This window comes from Protomyctophum parallelum (assembly GCF_964188405.1).
Source record: "Protomyctophum parallelum genome assembly, chromosome: 17".
Lineage (NCBI taxonomy): Eukaryota > Metazoa > Chordata > Actinopteri > Myctophiformes > Myctophidae > Protomyctophum > Protomyctophum parallelum.
Window position 1 is genome coordinate 34,986,297 of NC_139719.1, and position 21,544 is coordinate 35,007,840.

The following is a 21,544-nucleotide window of genomic DNA, read 5'->3' on the forward strand; positions in this document are numbered from 1 at the left end:
TCATCCAACTCCCACACACACACCTTAATACTAATAGCAGCTTTCCTGGAGAAAGTGCTCGACAACCGTGTCGGTGTCTGTCAGTCGCCGAATATCGGGCTTCAGGCGACATGGTTTTTTATTGAATGCAGCCTGTGAAGCTCCACTTCACTTGTTCGTGTGGGCGTGTAGTAGGGAGAGGGTCATGGCAGGGGGGGATCGGCCGGGGGACAGCACTGCAGCACCACAGACAGAGCATGAGGCATGCACCGACACCTACAGGCACAGGCAGTACCACTACACTACACTACAGAGTGCGAGAGGGGAAGGTCGTTCTAACGTTTCAATGGGGTGCTTATTGTGAAGTCTACCTGTTGGACCGCAGTGAGGGAGACGGAGCCACGGCGGAGCTCACACAGACCCCGCGAGCGTCGGGAAGGCAACTAAAATCTCCAACATGGCACGAAGGCTGTTGCTATTTGGATTCTTCTTGACGGTCTCTTTCGGGACTCAGGTCTGCAGTGGATTTAATATTGACGTGCGGTTCCCGGTGATCAAAGAAGGGACGACGAAGGGAAGTTTCTTTGGACTCTCGGTCGCCCTGCATAAACAGACGAAGGGACCCAAATACCTGTAAGTTACCAGTGCATCAGGTGATCTCATCTCAGCCTTACTTGTCCCGCTTGTTCAGCCATGTCCCACTTTTTTTTGTCAGTTAAAGTTTAAAGATGTTGGCTACTTGGCTTAATATGAAACAAGGTACACTATATATAGGCAGCTTAAAATTATAAACGGACAAACATGGCTTTCTTTTACGCTTGACAACGCGAGGAACCTACATAAAAGTTAATTATTACAGCAACTGAAATGCATTTGCACCCGCACACGGTGATGACACATTGTCAACACCTGTCCATTCATTTACATGGAATGTGTTTTGCAGTGCCAGTTTGTCTTGGGCTCAGTTTCCACTTTTTAAATGAATATTTCGATAGACGGACCTACATCAACGTTTTCCTCAGAGCCACCTGTTAGGCTGTTACTGCACAGTGTTATAGGGGCAGCAGTATGGGCTACTGTACTGAACGAACCTGTCCTTGTCCTGAGGGGCTTTTACCATATTGCCAATTGCCATATATGATCTGCAATCTGCATTATTAAAAACCTATTCTTATAAATCACAGCATGTCGAGCTACCTACAGCTGATAGAGACATATACATGAGAGGGAGCCGTCCGCTCCGTCCTTAACAATGGCTTGCAAGTGTGTGCAGTCCTTGAAACAGGATTCGTCTACGTAGGCTGCTCTCAGTGTGCGGAAGTCGTTACCTGTGTTGCTGGAGTTGAAAATGAATAGATTAATTGTAGTCATGCAGTGAGCCGAATAGGCATGAATCATGATCAACACCCTGTTGTCAAACCTGAGTTTGTATTGATAATAAATACTTTGGTGACAACTAATTGCAGTTGGGTATAGTGTAGGGTAGACTGTGTGCTTTAATTTGACTTATATGTCCTGATTGTCCTCATATGTACCCCCTTATAGTTTCTTACAACATTCTGTTTGCCTATTTTGTTTATTTATTGCTTTGACTATTTATTAGCCTACGGTATGTATAAATACTGGCTTCAGATAGCAATAATAAGCTAATGACCATTCTATTATCACACTTACAGCCTAGGGTTGCCACCTTTGAGATCTTGAAATAAGGGATACTCATTACGCCTGCCGCGGCCTTGCGGCGCAGGAGTGTGCGGCAAGGCCGGCGATAAGTTGAAGCAATAAGTTGAAGCAATACGTTGAAGCAATACGTTGAAGCAATACGTTGAAGCAATAAGTTGAAGCAATACGTTGAAGCAATACGTTGAAGCAATAAGTTGAAGCAATACGTTGAAACAATACGTTGAAGCAATACGTTGAAGCAATAAGTTGAAGCAATACGTTGAAGCAATAAGTCGAAGCAATAAGTTGAAGTTTCCCTTCAACTTATTGTTTATGGTATGCTATCCACAACTTTTGAAGTAGAATTTTGTTTTCCAAATGAGCATAACAACATCAGCAGCCCATTATAAAATATATGCCAGCGACCCCCATAAGAGAAGATTTTTACACAGTGATTCTCAACCCATTTAATTTCAAGTACCAGTTTGACATGCATTAGTATACAGACCCCCATTTAATGGCATTTCTATCTCTGGGACCCCCAATTCATATTGTAAAATCAATGTTAATTTAACTCTGATGGTCCATTTGGTTCCATTTATACACTCTCAGAGTCACAGTCCCATAAGGGTCCATTTGGTTCCAAACTATAATTTAGCTGGGGACCCCCTGGAACTCCCTCAAGGACCCCTGGGGGTCCCCGGACCTCACTTTGGGAACCACTGGTTTAGGCTACTTTAGGTAGTGTGTGCCTCCCGCTAGAACAATTGTGCTGACTTTAATATTTCCTGTGTTTTGTTTTGTTCATTATTGTTAAATTCAGTGTTGACGTGTAGGGTCGGTCTATTTAGGAAAATAAGGAACAAACTGCGTTCCTTATTGGTTCAATAAGGGACGCATCATTTCATTCTCAAATAAGGGACGATTCTGTATTTTAAGGGACGGGTGGCAACCCTACTTACAGCAAACAATTGCCAAAAACTTTTAAGTTATACATGACTCAAGGGCAGGCTTATGAGGGTGGGTTTACATGCCTAGGGGACTGTCATTTGTCATGGCTGCAGGTGGGCCAGTCAGGTGAGACCCTGCAGATGCCAGATAGTCTGTGGTGCAGGCAGTAAAAGGAATCATATACCCATAAGAAAATCTATCTTCAAGCAGGGCTGCTACAGCATGAGGGAAATATTTCATTTTAGAGTTATACAATCATGCCTTAATGCCCTCCTATTGCATCAATCTGTGCTACCTTTGTATTGATTGATTGATTGATTAGTTACTGTATTAGGCATGCATGTAAACAGCATGGAGGTACAGTAAAGTAAGACATTTAGGCTAAAAGGATAACACAAATGTCCTGGGGACTTGTTTACATATATGTACAATATGTGTACATATGTCAATTCATCAAAATAGCTTACAAATTTAACACATTCATACATCAACAAATACAAACAACTAGTACTGTATGTACACATTCTGTTCTGTGTTCTACAGCCAACAGGAATGCAATAGAAAGCTGTGTGACGTGCTGTAGCCTATTCTACTTTCTATGTGTCCTGAGGCTATTGCTTTCAACTGTGACAGAACTGGATTTGTGTTTCACAAATAAGTGACTCCATTCCATTGGTTTGCATTTGTATCACTTCCAGGTTGTTCTTACCTACAGTAAATGTATAACTGCTGACCCACAGAGTTAACACATTGACACCTTCATTTAAGGTTAATGATAGCTTTTAGGAAGGCCACTCGACAAGCCCTTCTGGGTTTTTTGGCCTTTCCTGCACATCATGTTTTAATTGATTTTGACCTCTGTCTTCCTTTCCATATAAAAGTATTTACCCCCTTTTTTAATCATCATGTTATAATGAATAAAATAAACTAACTAACACTGGTAGCAAAGCTTTACATAGAAGTAGACCTTTATTCTAATGCTATTTTAAGGGGCGATGAGATGATTAATGTTCAGGCTTGTATTATGTTAGAAGCCTTCCTAGTTCCTGGTCTTCCAAATTACGTCAGTCTAGGATTTCCTTTAGCCAATTAAAGTGGTGTCCTCATCCTTCCCCATCCGTGATCCCACAGTGTTGTCATTTGGCTGCCTGCCTCCCTTATTTGTTTCCTTGATGAAAGTGGCCCCATCACCAGTAAATGCTTTGAAGAGTTACGCAGGAAAGAGTGCAAAGCCAGCCTCCCTACTTCCTGAATGTTGTTGCTAGAGGAAGCGATGACCAGTGACTTCTTAATAAACTTTCTTTATCTTGGAGCACATATTAGTCTTGGCAGCCATTATCTCTGCAAAGTGGCAGATTCATGTGGCTTTAGATTTCCCCAACTGGTGGAAGGGATAGTGGTGGTGTCCTGCTGACATATGATCGATGGCCTATCCTGGGAACCGTCCCCGAAGGGATGGTGTCACCGTTTGTAGACTGCAACCTTAGAAGGGGGACCACATGGCCGTGGTAAAGAGGCTAGAGGCCTGGGGACCCATCGGTCCTGTAAAAGGAAGAGTGTAGAGATGCACTTACCATTAGCATCTCTTGCTCCTATCAGTCACAAGCCAAGACTTCTCATTTTACTTTGGAATATTGCCTATAGTATGCTGTAAAAATCAATTTTGTTTGAGTGTAGTGGAAAATGTCTGTCTTCAGTATTTTTGAGTGGTGCTAGCCACTCCTATACGCACTACGCAGCAATGTCTGTCCGTATGTGTGTCTCTCTGTCTGTCTGTCTGTCTGAGTACGGACAGCTGAAACACCACGCTAATACCAGTGAATGGCACTGTTGAGCAGCATCTCGCGCACACACATTGCTCCTGTTGTGCAGGTTGGTGCCTTCGGTGTGTGAATGTGTGTTTGTGAATTAGTGATGCTAATCTTGGGGGGGGGAAATGACCCGCGGGTGCCCGCATTCATGATGATTTGACCCGCACCACCCAGAACCACTCAGTTCAGACGGGTCTGAGTTTTATGCAAGATGAGAAGTCCCTGGCCATTTGTCAGAAGTGATCACTTATCTTAAAGTTAAGTCACCCGTTCACTTAACATAATGTCTCCCAGCAGGCCAACAGGCTTATGAGACCTACTATCCATTATTGACAGTGCTGAGAAAAGAGTGTCTGAGTATTTTACAGCAATAGCCTGCGTGATCTGTGTTGTTTTGGTTCTCTCGTAACTCCGGGATCTGTCTCGTTTCACCACAGCAAGGGCTAGCCGCAAAGCTCTTCATTACACACATTTCTCTTATTTTCAGAGCATGCAAGGGTGTGAATATTTGAGAAATGTGAGAACTGGGAATATAAACCAGTACTGACATGTGCAGTGTTTAAAGTGGGAACTCATGTGCATGCATGATGAGTCAGCCAGACATTAGGATAAAAGAACTTGAGACAGTGGGTTACCAGTGCAATAAAACAAAACCATGCCTTTTTTCCCTCTTTTCTAACCCTCTTAAGTCGTAGTCAATTATCCAAGTGTATCTTGACTCAGTTGAAGTGATGTGAAAAAATGTATTTCACTAAACACTGTTTTTGGAATGGGGGGCCACTGGCAATTATGGAACAGACAGTGCATATTGTTGGGAAGAGCTGCACCTTGCTCATCCGGCGTCTACCTGAGGCCAATTTGTACAGGGCATTCATCTCCTCTCTTCATCCCTTTTCCCTCCTATGAACCATGTAAGGTCTCTGAGACCCCCCGCCCCTTCTGAGGGCCTTTTTTGTTCTCTATTGGAGCAGGGAGGCGGGACCAGGCTGTCAGCTGGGCATCTATTGGCTCTTCCAGGCCCCTGACCCTGTGGTATGCCTGGAATGTTTCACCCTTCTCTGCACACAGACCATCCAGGTTGCAGGTTGGGACAGGACAAGCAGAAAATTAGGAGTTTAGGGAGAATTCGGGCGAGACACACACACCTATGAAAACCCCTCCAACATTCAATCCAAAGAGACTCTCATGAGATGGGCAATTTCTCAACAAGATAGTCAAGGTTTTAAGAGAGTCGTGTCCTCTGACCTATGAATATTTTAAATTTTTAATTCATTTGATTTCATAGTAAAGACGCCAGGCATCACGTAATGCCAACACAATCAATTTATTGGCTTAGTACAAGTCAAGACCTCCTTCAGAACATGTGGATGTTGGAATGACACAATCCAAATACACTAAGAGTGGAGGCGTGAACAAGTGCAGACAAGTACACTCAGCCATCAATCAGGCATCATCAATATAGAGTTATGAACACTTGTCCAATAATAAGGCCATAACTACATGAACTCTAGTGTGACTATTTCTGGGAAGGTCATATTTGGCAACAATGGGCAAACATTTAGCTAAAATTGCCAATCTAGAAGCTCACAACAGGACACTTGTAGATCTGCTATTTTTACATTAATTTGGTATAGAGATAGATTCCTCTGGCCTCTTAGGCATTGGTGCTAAGGTTAGAGGAAAGGAACAGGGTTGGAAATGGCATACTAACTAAGGGCACCGTGGTGCAATTTGATACATTTTCAATAACTAAAACTAATTTGGGAAAAAAGGAATTTGGTAATGTCGAATATTGTAAAGGTGTTGAATAATAACCTACTGGTGATTTATTTTTACCTCCCAAATCCATATAGCATTACGGAAAGCATTACTGCTCCTTCTTCAGCCATCTCCTCTGTCTGAAAGCTATGGCCTGAGGATGTGAAACTCAGCCATTTAATTTGACGGGGCCTTCCCTTCTCCTGCAAGTTGGAGATTTGAGTGGTGGTTGGGATTTTATAGACATGCACACACAGCCGAATACAGCATTCTGTTGGAACATGTATACAAGGCACATATCTCATTCTTTTTTTGCGTGCGTAAACAAAACTTTAAACCTGACATCCCTATTTTGGGCATGTCATTCTAGGCAGAAATTTGCAAAAACTGTCATAAAAAAACCAAATCATTGTCCACAACTTTTCTAAATGAGAAAATAGCAAACCTTTGTCTCTTTTGTCTATTTTCACTATTCGTTGTACAAAAAATGTTTTCTGTGGTAAATCTTCAACACAAACATTTTGAGGTGTCCATCTGACAGGAATTATGCCCATGAAAGGCCATTTTGCACTATAGCTGAGTGAACTAATGTTTGTCATATGAACTAGAGTACAACTTAGTGCAAATGAGAAGGATGGATGACCGTGGCTGTGGTCCAACATTCCGTCATAGAGATGGTAGTGGTCGTTGTCTTTGAAGATGGTCCATCAAAGTATGAATGTCATGGCAAAATGACAAGACTGTGATAAGAGTCCTGCACTGTCCATTATACCCTGATGTGAACTACAATCAAAGGGAGCACTGATGAGTAAAAACTAACGGAGACTCATTTCAATTCCAATGCTCATTTTATGCATGTTAAGATTCTGCCCTGCTTTGCACTCGTGCAGAGACTCTGGCAGTTGCTGTAGCTGTACTGGTGCTAACTAGATTTAAGTCATATTGATTGCTGTTGTCACTAAATTAGGCTAGTTTCTCCTCTTACTATATTGATGCTGCAAAGTGTCAGCTAAGGGAAACTATCGCTCCCTGTTGATAACACTTATTTGTTGACAACATTTGGAAAAATGAAGAAATGCTCAGCTCATTTCCTCGGACGGAAACCCGTTTTGGGGTTTTTACCTTTCAAGACTGGAACCCATTTCTGGGTTGTTGTTGCTATGTATGTAGTATGCACAGTATATTTAGTTAAATTTTCAAGCTACACCTGTCCTGTATTCATATCCTTGCAAAAGATAGTCTCTATAACACATTCTGTCTCTTTCATATAGTTGTATATACACTGTAGTAATAATGTGTGATTATCATAAAATCCCAAGGCACACCTGACTTCACTCCACTGAGAATGATATGAATGACTCAATATACTTTGTCAGTTCTGAGAAGAGCTTGTGATATTGCTTCTTATGACTCAACTGTCTGGGTATGTCAAAAAATAAATTGTCCTCTCCCTAAGAATGTATTCTTTGTTAGTCACTATTATATTTTTTGTGTGACACTGTTGTACAACAACAAAGCTTAATCATCCTAATTGATTAAACTATACATTATCTATTCAAATTAAATATACAAAGTGAATTATTTGAGTAATTGAAAAAGTAATCGATATAATTATTAAGAACATAATCAATAGTTGCAACTCTAAATGCAATGAATATCCCAAGGCCTTTTCATATAGTTTGTACTATAAAACTACATTTGTTATCCATGGTGATTGGCCATAATCTGTTTGGCATTTAATATTGCCTGTATCCAATCAATCAGATGGTGATGGCATAACATACTTGCCTGTTGTAGCAGTGGAATGAATGGCAGGTTCTAATAACATGTTGAAATGAAGCACAGCATGAAGGACAGGCACCCTGCTGACTCCTACAGAGGACAGTCCCTCTGGCGGGGCTTTCACTGGGAAGTACCCGCGGTGAAGACGGTTCTATCTCAACAAACCTGGACTGGATGCTTTTGTGCCCCCCAAACTGCCCAGTTGTACAAATGAACAGAAACGGCATGCAAAAGAAGCTAGTTTGGTTGCACCTCAGGGCTTATTGAGGCGGGTATTGAAGCTACATGCTTCAATACCTTTCAGCCTCTGCATGTCATTTTTCATCTTTTAAGGACATGCAACACAGAGGTATTGGTTTACACTTTTTATCCTTAAAAGTGCATATGAGGTAGCTTTGTGGTGTTTTCCCCATTATAAGTGACAGTATTCTATGTCAGAGTGCACAGCCTAAAACTGACACCGATAGTAAAAAAGAGAGACAGATGAAGTAGATAAGACAATAACAAGAAATTGTCTGCTTCAGTGGGTTGTAACAGGACATTGTTAAAACCGTGTTAATAATAGCAGCAGGGCGTCCACTCCACACACAGTCCACAGGCTGAAGAGAGACTCGTTATAGTACAAAATATGGTACCTTCCAAAAATACTCGCATTGTTTAAACTCGTCAGCAGAATGTCAGCTGTCAGCGCCTATAGCCACACTGAACCAGACCCACCTGCACCCCACCCTTTCCCCATACTGCACTGTAGCAACAAGAAGGGTCAAAATGCATGAGATCATGTCAGGGCATTGTAAATTCCACTATTTTATGGCTCTACGAGGGAAGTGTGTGGACTGTGGAGTATAAGTGCACTGGGTTGGTTTGCTCAACGTGGGGGCCACTGATTTTGTTGCCTTGTAAAGATTAGGGAGGTGCTGGGGGCCTGGGGCACCCAGAGATGTGGAACGAGACACAGAGCAGCTGTGCGTGCATGTGTGCATGCTTGTGCATATATACTCACGTACCACGTGTCCAAATATTTTGGTGTTAAGGGCTATATCGTTCACCATTATTTGGGGGGGGGGGGGGGGAGTTCAGGCAGCCTCTTTTATTGATTGATTGATTGAAAGTAGGCTGACAGGAAACGGTTAGAGAGATGAGGGGTGACACACAGCAACGGTTGTCGGGATCGGGAATCGAACCCGCAACACGCGAGTTCGAGTTTACCAGCCTAGGTGCCCAGAAAGCTACACCAGCCGCCCGGGCCACCAGCATTGTATTTTTTTTTTAATAGTTGGTGTGAATTCTCCCATCCACTTGACTTAAAATGTTATTGGTTGGTAAATGTTGGTTGTGTTGCCTTTAAGGCACATGTTCTATTTTTCTGTATATTAATTAATGGTACGTGGTTGAATTTCTGTTTACCTTAGAAGGGCTTTGAGTACTTTATTTTGAAGGCGGTTACCAGTGATTTTATTTAGAAAACTCTTTGTGAACAGGCTGTTCAGAGCTGTGAGCCTAGAATCCCATCTAACCCACTTGGAAGCATTTTAGAGGCAATGCTGTAAGTTGTTGTGTTGATTTCAGTTAACTTTCTGTACAACTTTGTGAATTTGTGTACATGTTTATTTGTAAGAGGAAAGTTATTTATTTAACAATGTTTGCTGCTGTTTGCAGAGCATAGTAGCCTAGAGTGCACAGGTGTAGGGCATCCTGCTAATTGCCTTGGTGTGTGTAGGTCATTTAGCTACTCACCTGCTTTCTTTTTACTGTGAAATGATGTCAATTAAGAACAAACAAAAATGTTTGTATTGTTGTTATGTTTGCAGTTTTCACCGTCATGTCATGAGGAAGAGCAACAGTAAATGGTCAAATCTTACTTCGTCTCTGTCTTCATTGGCTGCGGTTTAACTCGGTGTTTAGTGACAGTTCTCTACACTGCATGAAAACACTACATTGGTAAATGTTATTGGTTGTTAATGACACAGCATTACCAACAAACTTCATACTGATGTGTTGTGAGCTTATGTAGATTGGCCATTTTTGGTCTTCGACGCTATCATACAACAAAGCATATTCGTTTTGTAGTTAAGGAAAGATGATTTACTGTGGGCTAGTTTATCACTCAATAACCTCATCAGTGTTAATGTATCAATTTTTAACTGCCAAGAGTTAAATGAACACATTTAATGTAGTGTGCTATCATGTGGTGACCTACCAGTCTGTCACACAGGCTCTAAATGAGTTTGCCCTCTTGTCACTGTGTCGCTGGTGGCAGATGGTGGTCTGCAAACAGGATGTTTGTCTAGTCGAGATACCCCAGAGAAATTGTGTTTGTATTCTGTGTACAGGATAATCCTTAGTGTTAATCTAACGCTGAGATAGTAAAAATGGACCCAAAATCACCTGTAAATATGAAACATTGTACACTCATTTCTGGATCAGTTTATACACTCTCAGAGTAAAAAGGGAAAAAAACAACACTGAGGATTTGTGTGTGTGTGTGTGTGTGTTTGTGTGCGCGAAGGGCAGGTGCAGGCTGATGTTGGATGGTATTGGAAAAAATAAATGGCACCGTTCCACATCATTTCCCCTTGTGATACACGGTATCTGGTTGAAATCAAAGCAGCCCTTGCTTCATTTCCTCTGTCAACCAAACAATCTCCCCCAGAGACTGAATTACCATTCATCTTATTGATGTGTGCATTTCACTTCCTGCATTTCTCTTTTCTGGTTCCCGGTTTGCTGTCTGAAATGTCTGACATCATTGTGAAAACTGCTACAGTGTTTGAGCAGCGCCACAACGTGAAAGAGACTCTCCACAGGAGAGAATGCTGGGAGAAGAGAGAGGGCAAAGCAAACAAAATATCTCTCTCTCTCTCTTTCTCGTGCCTTTAGCTCATTACTTCAAGCCTGAAGAAAGGTAGCTGAAATGTAGATGTTTTGAGTTCATCTGTGTAGTATACTGTAGTCTGTAGTGTAATATCCCCTCTTTATACTTCTCTGTTGTGTGCTTTTTTTTGGTCATCTTCGTCATAGGCCTTCTCTTTTACGTATTGAAAATGATGGATGGGCCATTCAGTATACTTGGCAAGAACTCTCATCTTGCCAAGTGTAATGAAAGGCAGAATATATGTTTTTTTTTATGTATTTAAGTATGATGGTAATTTTATTTCACATAACCAAGGAAGCTATAGATTTCTGCTTTTCTTATGACATTGTTTTAACTATAGCCTAATATACTATCGAGCAGACGAGCACTCAGACGATTTTAATGTTATCAGCTGATGCATCGTCAATGCAAAAAAGTGTCAATATATTTTTATTACATTTTACATTACATTACATTTTCTTCCTAGCAGTGCCGCAGGCTTACTACTTACTTACTTACTTACTTATGCCACTTGTTCTTCTTGGGTGCATAAGTACTAGCAGGCCTACATTCATGAGTCACCCTGCCCAAAACCCAACCTCAAACCTAATCTCACAGGAAGCCACGTTTTTATCAAGTTAAACTGACACAGGGTTTTGCAATGTAGGCAGTAAAATTTGTGTTGCACACATAAAGTTCCTCTGAGGGTATCGGTAAAATGCCGTCACATTTGAAAAAAAAGTGGTGGTTGTTCTATCTGGAAAAAAGCATCAGCTCAACGGCGGGAATGTGAATGTGTTTCTTTTGTGAATGACAGGATAAAACATGTACAGTAGCTACAGTAGGCCTATGTGTCAATGTATCAATGTCAGTGAAAAAATTGCTTAGCCACAAATTAGCATCAGAATTGCCTACAAATGGTAGGTAAGTGTGCCCATGGTTCACCACAAACCACCTTTCATTTGGTGCTCATTCAGCTTTGGTAAGGAAAGGATTATACTCACTAATGGTAATGAATGGTACACACTTGAAAGTATAAGGACATTTACATACATAGAAATGCTAAGCCTCGTGATGGTACTTCGGAGCGCTCATATCATCTCTACTCTCTAGAGAGCAGAGTAGATATGATCACTCTGAAGTGCCATTACGGGGCTAAGCAATGCTGTCAAACATGGAAGAGGAAGTCATCAATTCATGGCCGGGCCTCCGGGCATTTGCTCAATATGAATGTGAAGAACCAATGCATCTTCTATGAAAAAGGAACGTTTGCATAATGCATATCCTTAGCATCCATATGGTGTTAAATTACTTATCTATGGATCTGGTTAAGCAGCTACAGTACTATAGCCTCTTAGCCCTGTGCTGCATTAGGCTGTACTATGCTATTCAGTCTGTAAACTGATATATAAGGTGTCATACTCGGTTTAACGGCAGTGCATTAACAAACTACAAAAAGATAACTGATAGCATTCAATCAATACAATGAAACATTAAAAGCAATTAATAGTGTCTATCGACATTATTAACACTATACGTTTATAGAATGTGGGCCCAGGCAGGCCTAGAGGACCGGGCACCTAGGCTGGGAATCCAGCCTGACAGTGTGCCGCGGGTTCGAGTCCGGATCCCGATGACCTTTGCTGTGTGTCTTCCCCCCCATCTCTCTCCCCGTTTCAGAAACGGAGTGTGTTCATAAGGGTTCTGAGTGGCACACACACAGACTCCTGCCTGACCAGTCCAGTTGAGAGAGTTACACTGCGGATATTACTGTGGCAGCAGGTGTTGTGAGTCATATTGTGAGCGTGTCTTTGTCCGCAAGCAGCAGGTTGATTTACCACACAGACCCTCGTCACACAGGACTCATCTGCTAGCTATGTGTGGGTACACACAAAGTGAATGTGTTAACAAAGGCATGTTAATGGTAAATAATAGCCTGATAGCCGTGTGTGTGTGTGTGTGTGTGTGTGTGCATGCGTGTGCGCGCACGCGCGTGTGTGTGTGTGTGCTCACGGACCACACATTCTTTCGTGAAAGCTACAGTTTGGTGTTTGCTGAAATTACGTGAGTAAGTGAGTTCATGATAGTGTCGCAATGAGTTATGGTATTGCATGGCGCTGTTGAAAGACGTGTGTATTGAGACGAGAAAGGCATGAATGAATGATGGCGGGTAGCTCATGGAGTCATGGACACACGACACAGACATACACAATCACGTGTGACCGGTCACGTGTGCTTCCTGTCTAAGAGCTGTAGTAGAAGACCAGACAGAAGACCCTGTATCTCTTCTTACACACCATCTCTAACATATTAGCCAGTGCCCCATCTTCTTTCAGAGTAGTCATTACTCCATTATAACAGCATAAATGGATTCCGCCCCTTGTCCCCTCTAGTACTAATGCTTAATTGAATCTGCAAAATTGAGTCCCCACATTCAATATTATCCCCATCTATTCGCTTAGCAGGTCTAATCGGGTCAAGTGGCAATGTATTTCCTGGAATCGATATGGTTTGCCCATAACATAATTTAATTATACCGTAGTGAAGTACTGCAAGGAAGTAGCACAGGTGTGTGTGTGTGTGTGTGTGTGTGTATGTCTGTATGTCTGTGTGTGTGTATGTATGTGTGTGTGTCTGTGTCTGTGTGAGTTTGTTTTTTGTCCTATTGGCTCTGTCTCCAGACTCTCCACATTATAGTCTAGTAGCCAGAATGTGAACCCGGACATGTTGAGTACACCAACGTTTTATGTTATAAATGTTTAGTATGGGTCCCCAGCATGTGGAAACTGCCGGATGCTAACTTGCATATGTTGAGCAATGGCCTTTCTCTGCCCCACCCTTCTCCCATGTGTTTAGGATCCAAGATGGCCGCAGCACCAGGAGGGGGTGGCCTTACTGGGCTGCATTCAGTCATTCAAGACACCTGTCTTGTGTTTGTCTTGTGTCTGTGTTTAATGGCCGCTCCAATGCATTTCCAATGGAAGCCAATATGGTTTGACCAAACATTTTGTTTGATGGGGGGGAGTGGAGCAGAACACATGCATCAAAGCTGTGTTCAGACACAAGGCAAGTGTCTTGAATGTAGCTCAGTAAGGGCATATGTTGACCCCGCCCGCTCACCTCCGCCCCACCCCCTCTTGGTGCTGTGGCCATCTTGGATCCTAAAACACATGGGAGAGGGGTGGGGCCGAGAAAGGCCCTTATTAATATGTGACCATACCATTAACAATCTATAGAAGGCAAAATATTCAAAATCTCCTCATGCTTTATGTAGCATGTGACGTGTCAAACTAGGGGGTTTTCCTGATGCTGAATCCATTCCAAGCATTAGTTTAGCAAAAAGTCACTCATTGGGCTAAAAACAGCCATTGCCGTCATCACAAATGTGATGTCACTGTCAGCAAGTGACACCAATGAGTGCTTTTTTTTGTTGCAAAACTAATGCTTGGAATGGATTCAGCATCATGAAAACCCCCTAGTTTGACATGTCACATTCTACATAAAGCATGAGGAAATTTTTAATATTTTGCCTTCTATAGGTTGTTAATGGTATGGTCACAGATTATGCCAATTATGAAAATTGCTCAACATATGCAAGTTAGCATACGACAGTTTCTACATGCTGGGGACCCATACTCAACATTTCTAACATAAAACCTTGTGTGTACTGAACATGTCCGGGTTCACAATGGGGCTCTATGGGCTACTAGACTATTAATGGAAAACAGAAATAGGTAATTTAAGGTTAGAATTAGATGTTGTTTAAGGTATGAAATGTGTGTGTGTGTGTGTGTGTGTCTGTGTGTGTGTCTGTGTCTGTGTCTGTGTCTGTGTCTGTCTCCTTCCTGAGTTTTTTCGCCATGGAGTTGGATGGCTGTTAGTGAAACTCACTGTAGCTCTGCAAAGACCTCATAAACTAGGTTATGGCTCCACTTTTTCATACCCCGAGGGCTGCTTGCCTGCCACACCCTGTGACGAACAGGCTGCCCATAGCCTTATCTGGGTAGGTGATCAGTCACTAGTGTCACGGTTGACATTTCAGGCACATGCTTGCACAGGCAGTCATTGAGGCACGTTTGCTTACACATAAACGCATAAGAACAAGAGTATAGGCAGCACATCTGAACTTACATGTTTTTTTTTATCACTTAAATTCGATCTTACATTTTGATTGAGTTTTGATTGATTGATTTAATAGTTTACATAAATGTAAAAACAGCAACAGAGTACAAACACTCAAAGGGATAGCACCAAAAAAGTCCTTGCGGTCTTGTTTCCATTTAGGCCCTATGCAATCAATACATAGACATGTATAGCAAATTGAGTAATACCGGTATATAACGTTTCTTGTTGTATATTCTCGTTTTTCTCTCCATGTTTCCAGACTTTACTTTACTTCCGACTTCCAGTCCAGAGTTGTACTGTGCTGTTGTCTGTCAGACCCTTACAGCCTGTAAGTTGCAGGTCATTTTCTTCACTTGAGTTAAATTAACTCAGGAATTTACTGTGCTATTGTCTGTCTGACAGACCTGTGCTGTGCGTCTTATCGCCCTGCTGTTTAGACTGGGCCCATATAGACATGCTTGCACAGCGAATGAGGCTCGTCAGCCATCTCCTGCAGACACGACTGACTGGCTCTGCACATTGTCTCTCAGCAGTAGTCGTGCAAAAGCCCATCAGATACGAGACGTATGCTCAGACCAAACATCAGGCTAAAAAGAGGCAATAGTATGGCCTCATTCAAGGTTTGTGCAGAGCAGAGTACATGTTTTTAAGGAGGTTTTCCCAGGTAACTTGCTTGCTTTACTTGGTGAGAGTTGGGTAGGAGGAAGTGAGAATGAGAGAGAGATTGTGGCTATGCTCACTCATTTTGAATTGACTGGTTGCTTGCGTTGCCTTGGTTAATAGGACAGACAGACAGACAGACAGACAGACCGACAACTGTTTACCAAAACAAGACCTTGGAGTGTCGCTTTCCCTTCTCGTCCTTTCTCTCCTGGCCTTGGTCTGGCTAGTTGTTGATCGATGTAGTGCAGTGGTGCTTAACGTTTAAAACATTTCAAGGTCGTCCATAAGGCCATATTCCTTGTTACAGTAAAGGTCCATTTGGAACCCCTTCAAGGCCTAGACCCTTCTTTGAGAACCACTTCTGTTGTGGTTCTCTTTTCCAACCTCTCTTTTTCCATTTTATCCTCATTATTCAGAACTTTACAGTGTACCTCTCCTCTTTTCCTCTTCTTCTTCTCTCTCTCGCTCCTCTTTTGACCTTTAATACCTTTCATTTGTTTAATTAGAGTCTTTATGAGGCATGAAATTGGTATTCATTCAGGTGACTCATCGTGTGTGCTCAATGTTCTCATCATCACCATAACAACATACTGTACATATGAACGGTATTCATCCCCTACTGAGGGCTCCCGCCTCGCAGCACCAAACCTAGAGAATGCAGTGTTCAACCTTAAACTCTGCCTCGGTGTATGAGCTCTCTCTCTCTCTGTCTCTCCCTCTCTCTCTCTCTGTCTCTCTCGTTGGCGGGGCGAATTTCAACATGTCCCCACAGTTGGAATGCAGCTGCTGGATGTCTTGTCATCCCATCCTCCACCTCACTTCTCGCCAGTGCCACCCCCACGCACGCACGCAGGCACGCACGCACGCAGGCACGCACGCAGGCACGCACGCAGGCACGCACGCACACACACACACACACACACACACACACACACACACACACACAGACACACACACACACACACACACACACACACACACACACACACACAGACACACACACACACACACACACACACACACACACACACACACACACACACACACACACACACACACACACACACACACACACAGAGACAAGCTCCTTGACAGTGTGTTTATGAGAAGGTGATGAGCAGGGTGGTAGGAGTGCACACATTGTTACATGAAGGGCAGGCAGGGAGCAGCGTGTGAAAGACAGGGCCATGCTCTGTTTGGCCTCGTTGGCTTTGCTATCACAAGCAGCTTTGATAAGTGAGCTCTGTGCGGTGCATTAAAACCACACAGTAGGATTCTTTCTTAACCCATTTACTGTAGACCTGAGGCAGACTCTACAAATGCCTTCTAAATCAGTAGTTCTCAAACATGTTTGTGCCATGGACCTGGACCCCCATATGTATTTGGCTGCAGACCCCCACTTCTGAAAATGTTTTGTGCCAGGGACCCCTCAGCCTATCCCTGGCCACCTCATTTATTCTCTTCGGTCTACTACACCAAATGTCACGTCACAATTCAAAAGATATAAAGTTGTGAGCTGTAAAGCGGCTAAAGCTGCCTATTTTCACAGAATGTCATCCTATTTTGAGTCTATGACACTTGTAAAAACAGTGTCTATCAAAAACCTGGTGTCATCATTTTGTTGCCACAACAAACATGGGTGACCCATGCGTCTCCACACCAGCGATATAGCATTAAGAGATCGTTCCGCAACTTCTGCAGCGCGTGCAAATCAGGTGAGACTAAACCCTGCCTCACCTTTGCTCTCTGGCATGTGCTCAAGCAGTTTACATTTGGGGTTTAGGCATTTACATGAACAGTAGATAATTATCTTCAAATGCACCAGTTCTTCATATAATATGAAGAACTGGTGCATTTGAAGAACCTTTGCAGTACAGTGTTTTCTGAATCAGGTCAAACAGTCCGCCACGTTAATGGCAAAAACAGAGCTGCTCGACAAGTGAACAACTCATTGGCATTTACATCAGTTATTCTGGGCCAGCGACACCGTCATACTACAAGAGTATAAATCTGGTTTAAATATGCAGTCTGCCTGAGAGCTTGTCCTCATCAGCAGTGATTAGTGCTGGACTCTAATCCAGTCCACTACTCCTTGGTCCAGTTTGCAGTGACACAATTAGTCTGGGGCTCTCGCTTGTACAAGCGTTGTTTACTTTTCTCGTTGTGCAAAGTTCAGAGAGAAGAACGTTCCTTTGACCGTTTCTCAAGGGCTGCTAAGACATTCAGAGCCGGCTCACTGTCTCTTTCTCTCAGACTGGCTTGTCAATTTAATGAATGTATCTACTCTTTATTTCTATTTCAGTACATTTCTCTCTCTCTCTCTCTCTCTCTCACTCTCACTCTCACTCTCACTCTCACTCTCACTCTCTCACTCTCTCTCTCTGGATAATCCCCCATGCTAATGGTGCCTTGTTCTCCCAGCCGTCTAAATCTTTGTTTTGAGTCAGTTGGTGTGAGTGTACAGTTGAATAACACTTTGGGTGGTCATGGTCATGATGTCTGATTTAACAGACTGGCAGAGAGAGACATGCACATCACTGTAGCCTACATGTATTCCATATTCCAGTATGTATTCCACACGTATTCCATATTCCAACACACACACACACACACACCTGCGTGCACTTTCTCTGTGTATTTGTCTTACATATAATACACAGCAGAAGGTCCTGATGACACTCCAGCTGTACACACATACGTCCTGCATGTCCTCGACTCTTTACACATCTGTCAGTCCTACAGCTACTCCAACCCTCTGTGTAATTGATCCATTGATAAAGTAATTACCTGGCTGGGTCATGGCCGTTTCCTTCCTATCGTTGAGATAGATGCGACTGAGTCATCATTATTATAGGGATAGTTCAGATTTTTTTAACTTAAGCTGTATGAAATACTTGCCATTAATATAGTGGTTGCAAGTGTATTCATTGATTGCCTGAGTCCTGTGGTGGGAGTTCTGCTCTGGTTTTGGTGAATATTAAGTAGTTCCGGTCATTTTGTGGGGGGCACTTGGGCCATGCATTAAAAGTAAATGAATCCACAAAACTAGCGTCATTTGTATTGTTGACCTAATTCTAAAATATTCCTATTTCTAAAGTTGAACTTTCATTCAACTTTGACCCTTCTATCACATGGAACTATGTTTTGGTCGTAGTGATATGGACACAAAAAACCTAGTTCCGTGTGATAGAGGGGTAAAAAATGAACGAAGGTTACACTAATATTTTAGAAATAGGTCAACAATACAAATGACGTTAGTTTTTTGGATTAATTTACTTTTAATGCGTGGCCCCAGTGCCCCCCACAAAATGACCGGAACTACTTAATATTTCACCAAAACCAGAGCAGAACTCCCACCACGGGACTCAGGCAATCAATGAATACAGTTGCAACCACTAGATTTCATACAGTTAAAGTTAAAACAAATCGGAACTATGCCTTTAAGCCAGGCCACTCATCTAGAGTCTTTGAATGCTTCCACAGTCTGTAACTCCGACCTTGCAAGTGTTGTACACAGAAGGTGTGTCATTTGTCGTTCACTAAAATATATTTGAAGGTGAGGGAGACATGCACTTTATTTTCTGCACATTGTCAGTGCCCCCGGTGTTCTTTTTTTAAAGTAATGTTTTGGGTCTTTTTCTGCCTTTATTGATAGATTAACAGTAGACTGACAGGAAGGGGGGGGGGGGGTGACATGCAGCAAAGGTCATTGAGGATGGGGACTTGATTGCCCAGACGGCTACACCAGCCACCCGGTGAGTGCTTCTGATGTAGTAGTATTTGAAAAATGTCTGAGCCAACACAAGTCTGTCTCGATAAACTTAAATCATCATGACAAGGTAATTCAAACGATGTAGTTGTGGTTGGGACATTTTTGTGCTTCTGAGGTATAATATCATGCCAGAAATGATATCCCTAATGGTTAAGACTTTGGAAATGGTAACGTGATAATTGCACGCAAGAACACAAGAGGTATAGGTCCAACCCACTTGACCGAATCCCAAGTGAAAGAAGATCGAGATTTCGGAGTCTGTTCTGTGTTCAGGTTTATACATTGTGACACAGCGAAGGCCAAATGTTGATTTTTCCTGGCCCCTAGCTGACTCACTCATGTGTGTATTAAGGAAGTATAGGGGCATTTATCAGCGAGCTGTGTGTGTGTGTGTGTGGGTACAGTATATGAGTAAACACTGAGGCCTGTGTCGGTGTGGTCAGTAGAGCCTGTCTCCTCTATCTCTAATCAGAACCCACCACACACCCCTTCCTGCCTCTGTATAGGTATGGCTCACCCAGTGTAATATTATAAACCTGTTAGTCATACCTCCCTCCACATTCGCAAATATTAACCAAGCATATCACCCGCACCTGCAGTTCCCTACTTTGTGAGAACCTTGATCCGTCTTCAAGTTAGAACAACTTACAGTTGATTCACGAGAGGTAGTTGGTGTTATTCTGGCACACTTACTCATGGACAGTTGCTTAATTGGGGTAGTTTTGGTGTAGTTTTTACTATGAATGTCCCGATACACTTTTTTCCTGATACCACAATTTCTGTGTTAGCCGATACCGATACCAGAGAATACTATTTATAATAATAAATAAAAGAAAATGACTTATTTTATCTGGTGTTGTTAATAGCAGACTCCTCACTCAAATGTGCACTTGCAGTTTGGGCAACTTGAAAGCAAACTCCACATGCCCCAACATTATATTTACCTGCCATAGTATCAATTCCTTACCCCTGTGTCGGATCGGTGGCATATTTGCCGATACCGATATGATCCGATACGACCAAATGAGGGCCGATCCGATACTTTTCCGATAGCGATACAGAATCGGGAAATCTCTAGTTTTTACCAGCTGCTGTGTATTAAAGCACAGCTGATCAATGTTCTCTCTGCAGTGCTTTCACGCCCAGTTGCTGTAGTTGAGACGTTTCTCATTGGCTGTTCTGACAACCTATCGTCCTGATTGGCTGCATCGTCTCTAGGCAACCTAGTCTTTTATCTGACGCCTAATTGTCTCCACCAGGCCAAAGGCGCAGATGTTTCTGTCCCTGTCTGTCCGTGTGTCCATCCATCCGTCAGCTAATCACCGGCATTGTTGGACCGATCGGGATGAAAGTTTGCATGCACACTCCCTCAAGGCCTCACATCGGTCTATAATAGCACCACCAGGTGGCCGATTTTTGCTAAACAAGTTTTTTTTAATTACAGTCCAAATATCACGGCAATCGGTACACATTATCTCTATAGTCATGTGATCGCGACGGATGTCCGATTTGTTTTGCAGGAGTGGCCCGTTTTGAAAATATATAATAATAATATATAATAATATAATAAATTGCCTCAATTCATGAACGCAGTGTCCGATTGCCGTGAAACATTGCTGCAATTTGCTGGCCCAAAATAAGCTAACTGCACTGTTGGAGACCTGTGCTCTGAGGAACACATTTTTCTAGTTTTTACCTTCTTTTTTTTGTGTGCAATTTTCCACTTGAAAATGACATTTTCACTTACCCATACCACATCTAATGCCTGACAGTGTGTTCCTAGTTCGATTTGCTGCATGTCACTCCAACTCCTACTCTTTCACACACACACACACACACACACACACACACACACACACACACACACACACACACACACACACACACACACTGTAAATGTCTATACCTTTATAACCCAGGTCGTGTGTCTTTTGACGTCACTTTGGTGCTCTCTATTATGCCCATCATGCGTTCTGCCCTACAGGCCAAATTATCCTCTTACCACCTGGATTATACACTATACACTATACTACACCCTCAAGCTACTTGGCTGTCCTATTTTCCTGTGCCAGTAATTATGTCGGCGCTTGATTAGCCAAGCAAAAACATTCTCAGTTTGCTTGAATTGTGCTCGACACAATCGCACCGTAACAAAGCATTATAGATTGCTATATTGATTTCTTTTTT

At 42.6% G+C, this 21,544-nt stretch overlaps 1 protein-coding gene across 3 annotated transcripts in view; it reads left to right on the forward strand.

Moving 5' to 3' along the window:
* The first annotated feature begins 299 nt into the window (after positions 1–299).
* itga3b (integrin, alpha 3b) overlaps positions 300–21,544 on the forward strand; it is a 45,813-nt gene continuing 24,568 nt past the window's right edge. For all 3 annotated transcript variants that reach the window (XR_014570587.1, XR_014570588.1, XM_083787748.1), the window contains exon 1: positions 300–612. Coding sequence is in view for 1 of the 3 variants with exons in the window: in XM_083787748.1 (XP_083643874.1) it covers positions 437–612 (176 nt within the window). In the remaining 2 variants the exon portion in view is untranslated. The remainder of the gene's footprint in view (positions 613–21,544) is intronic.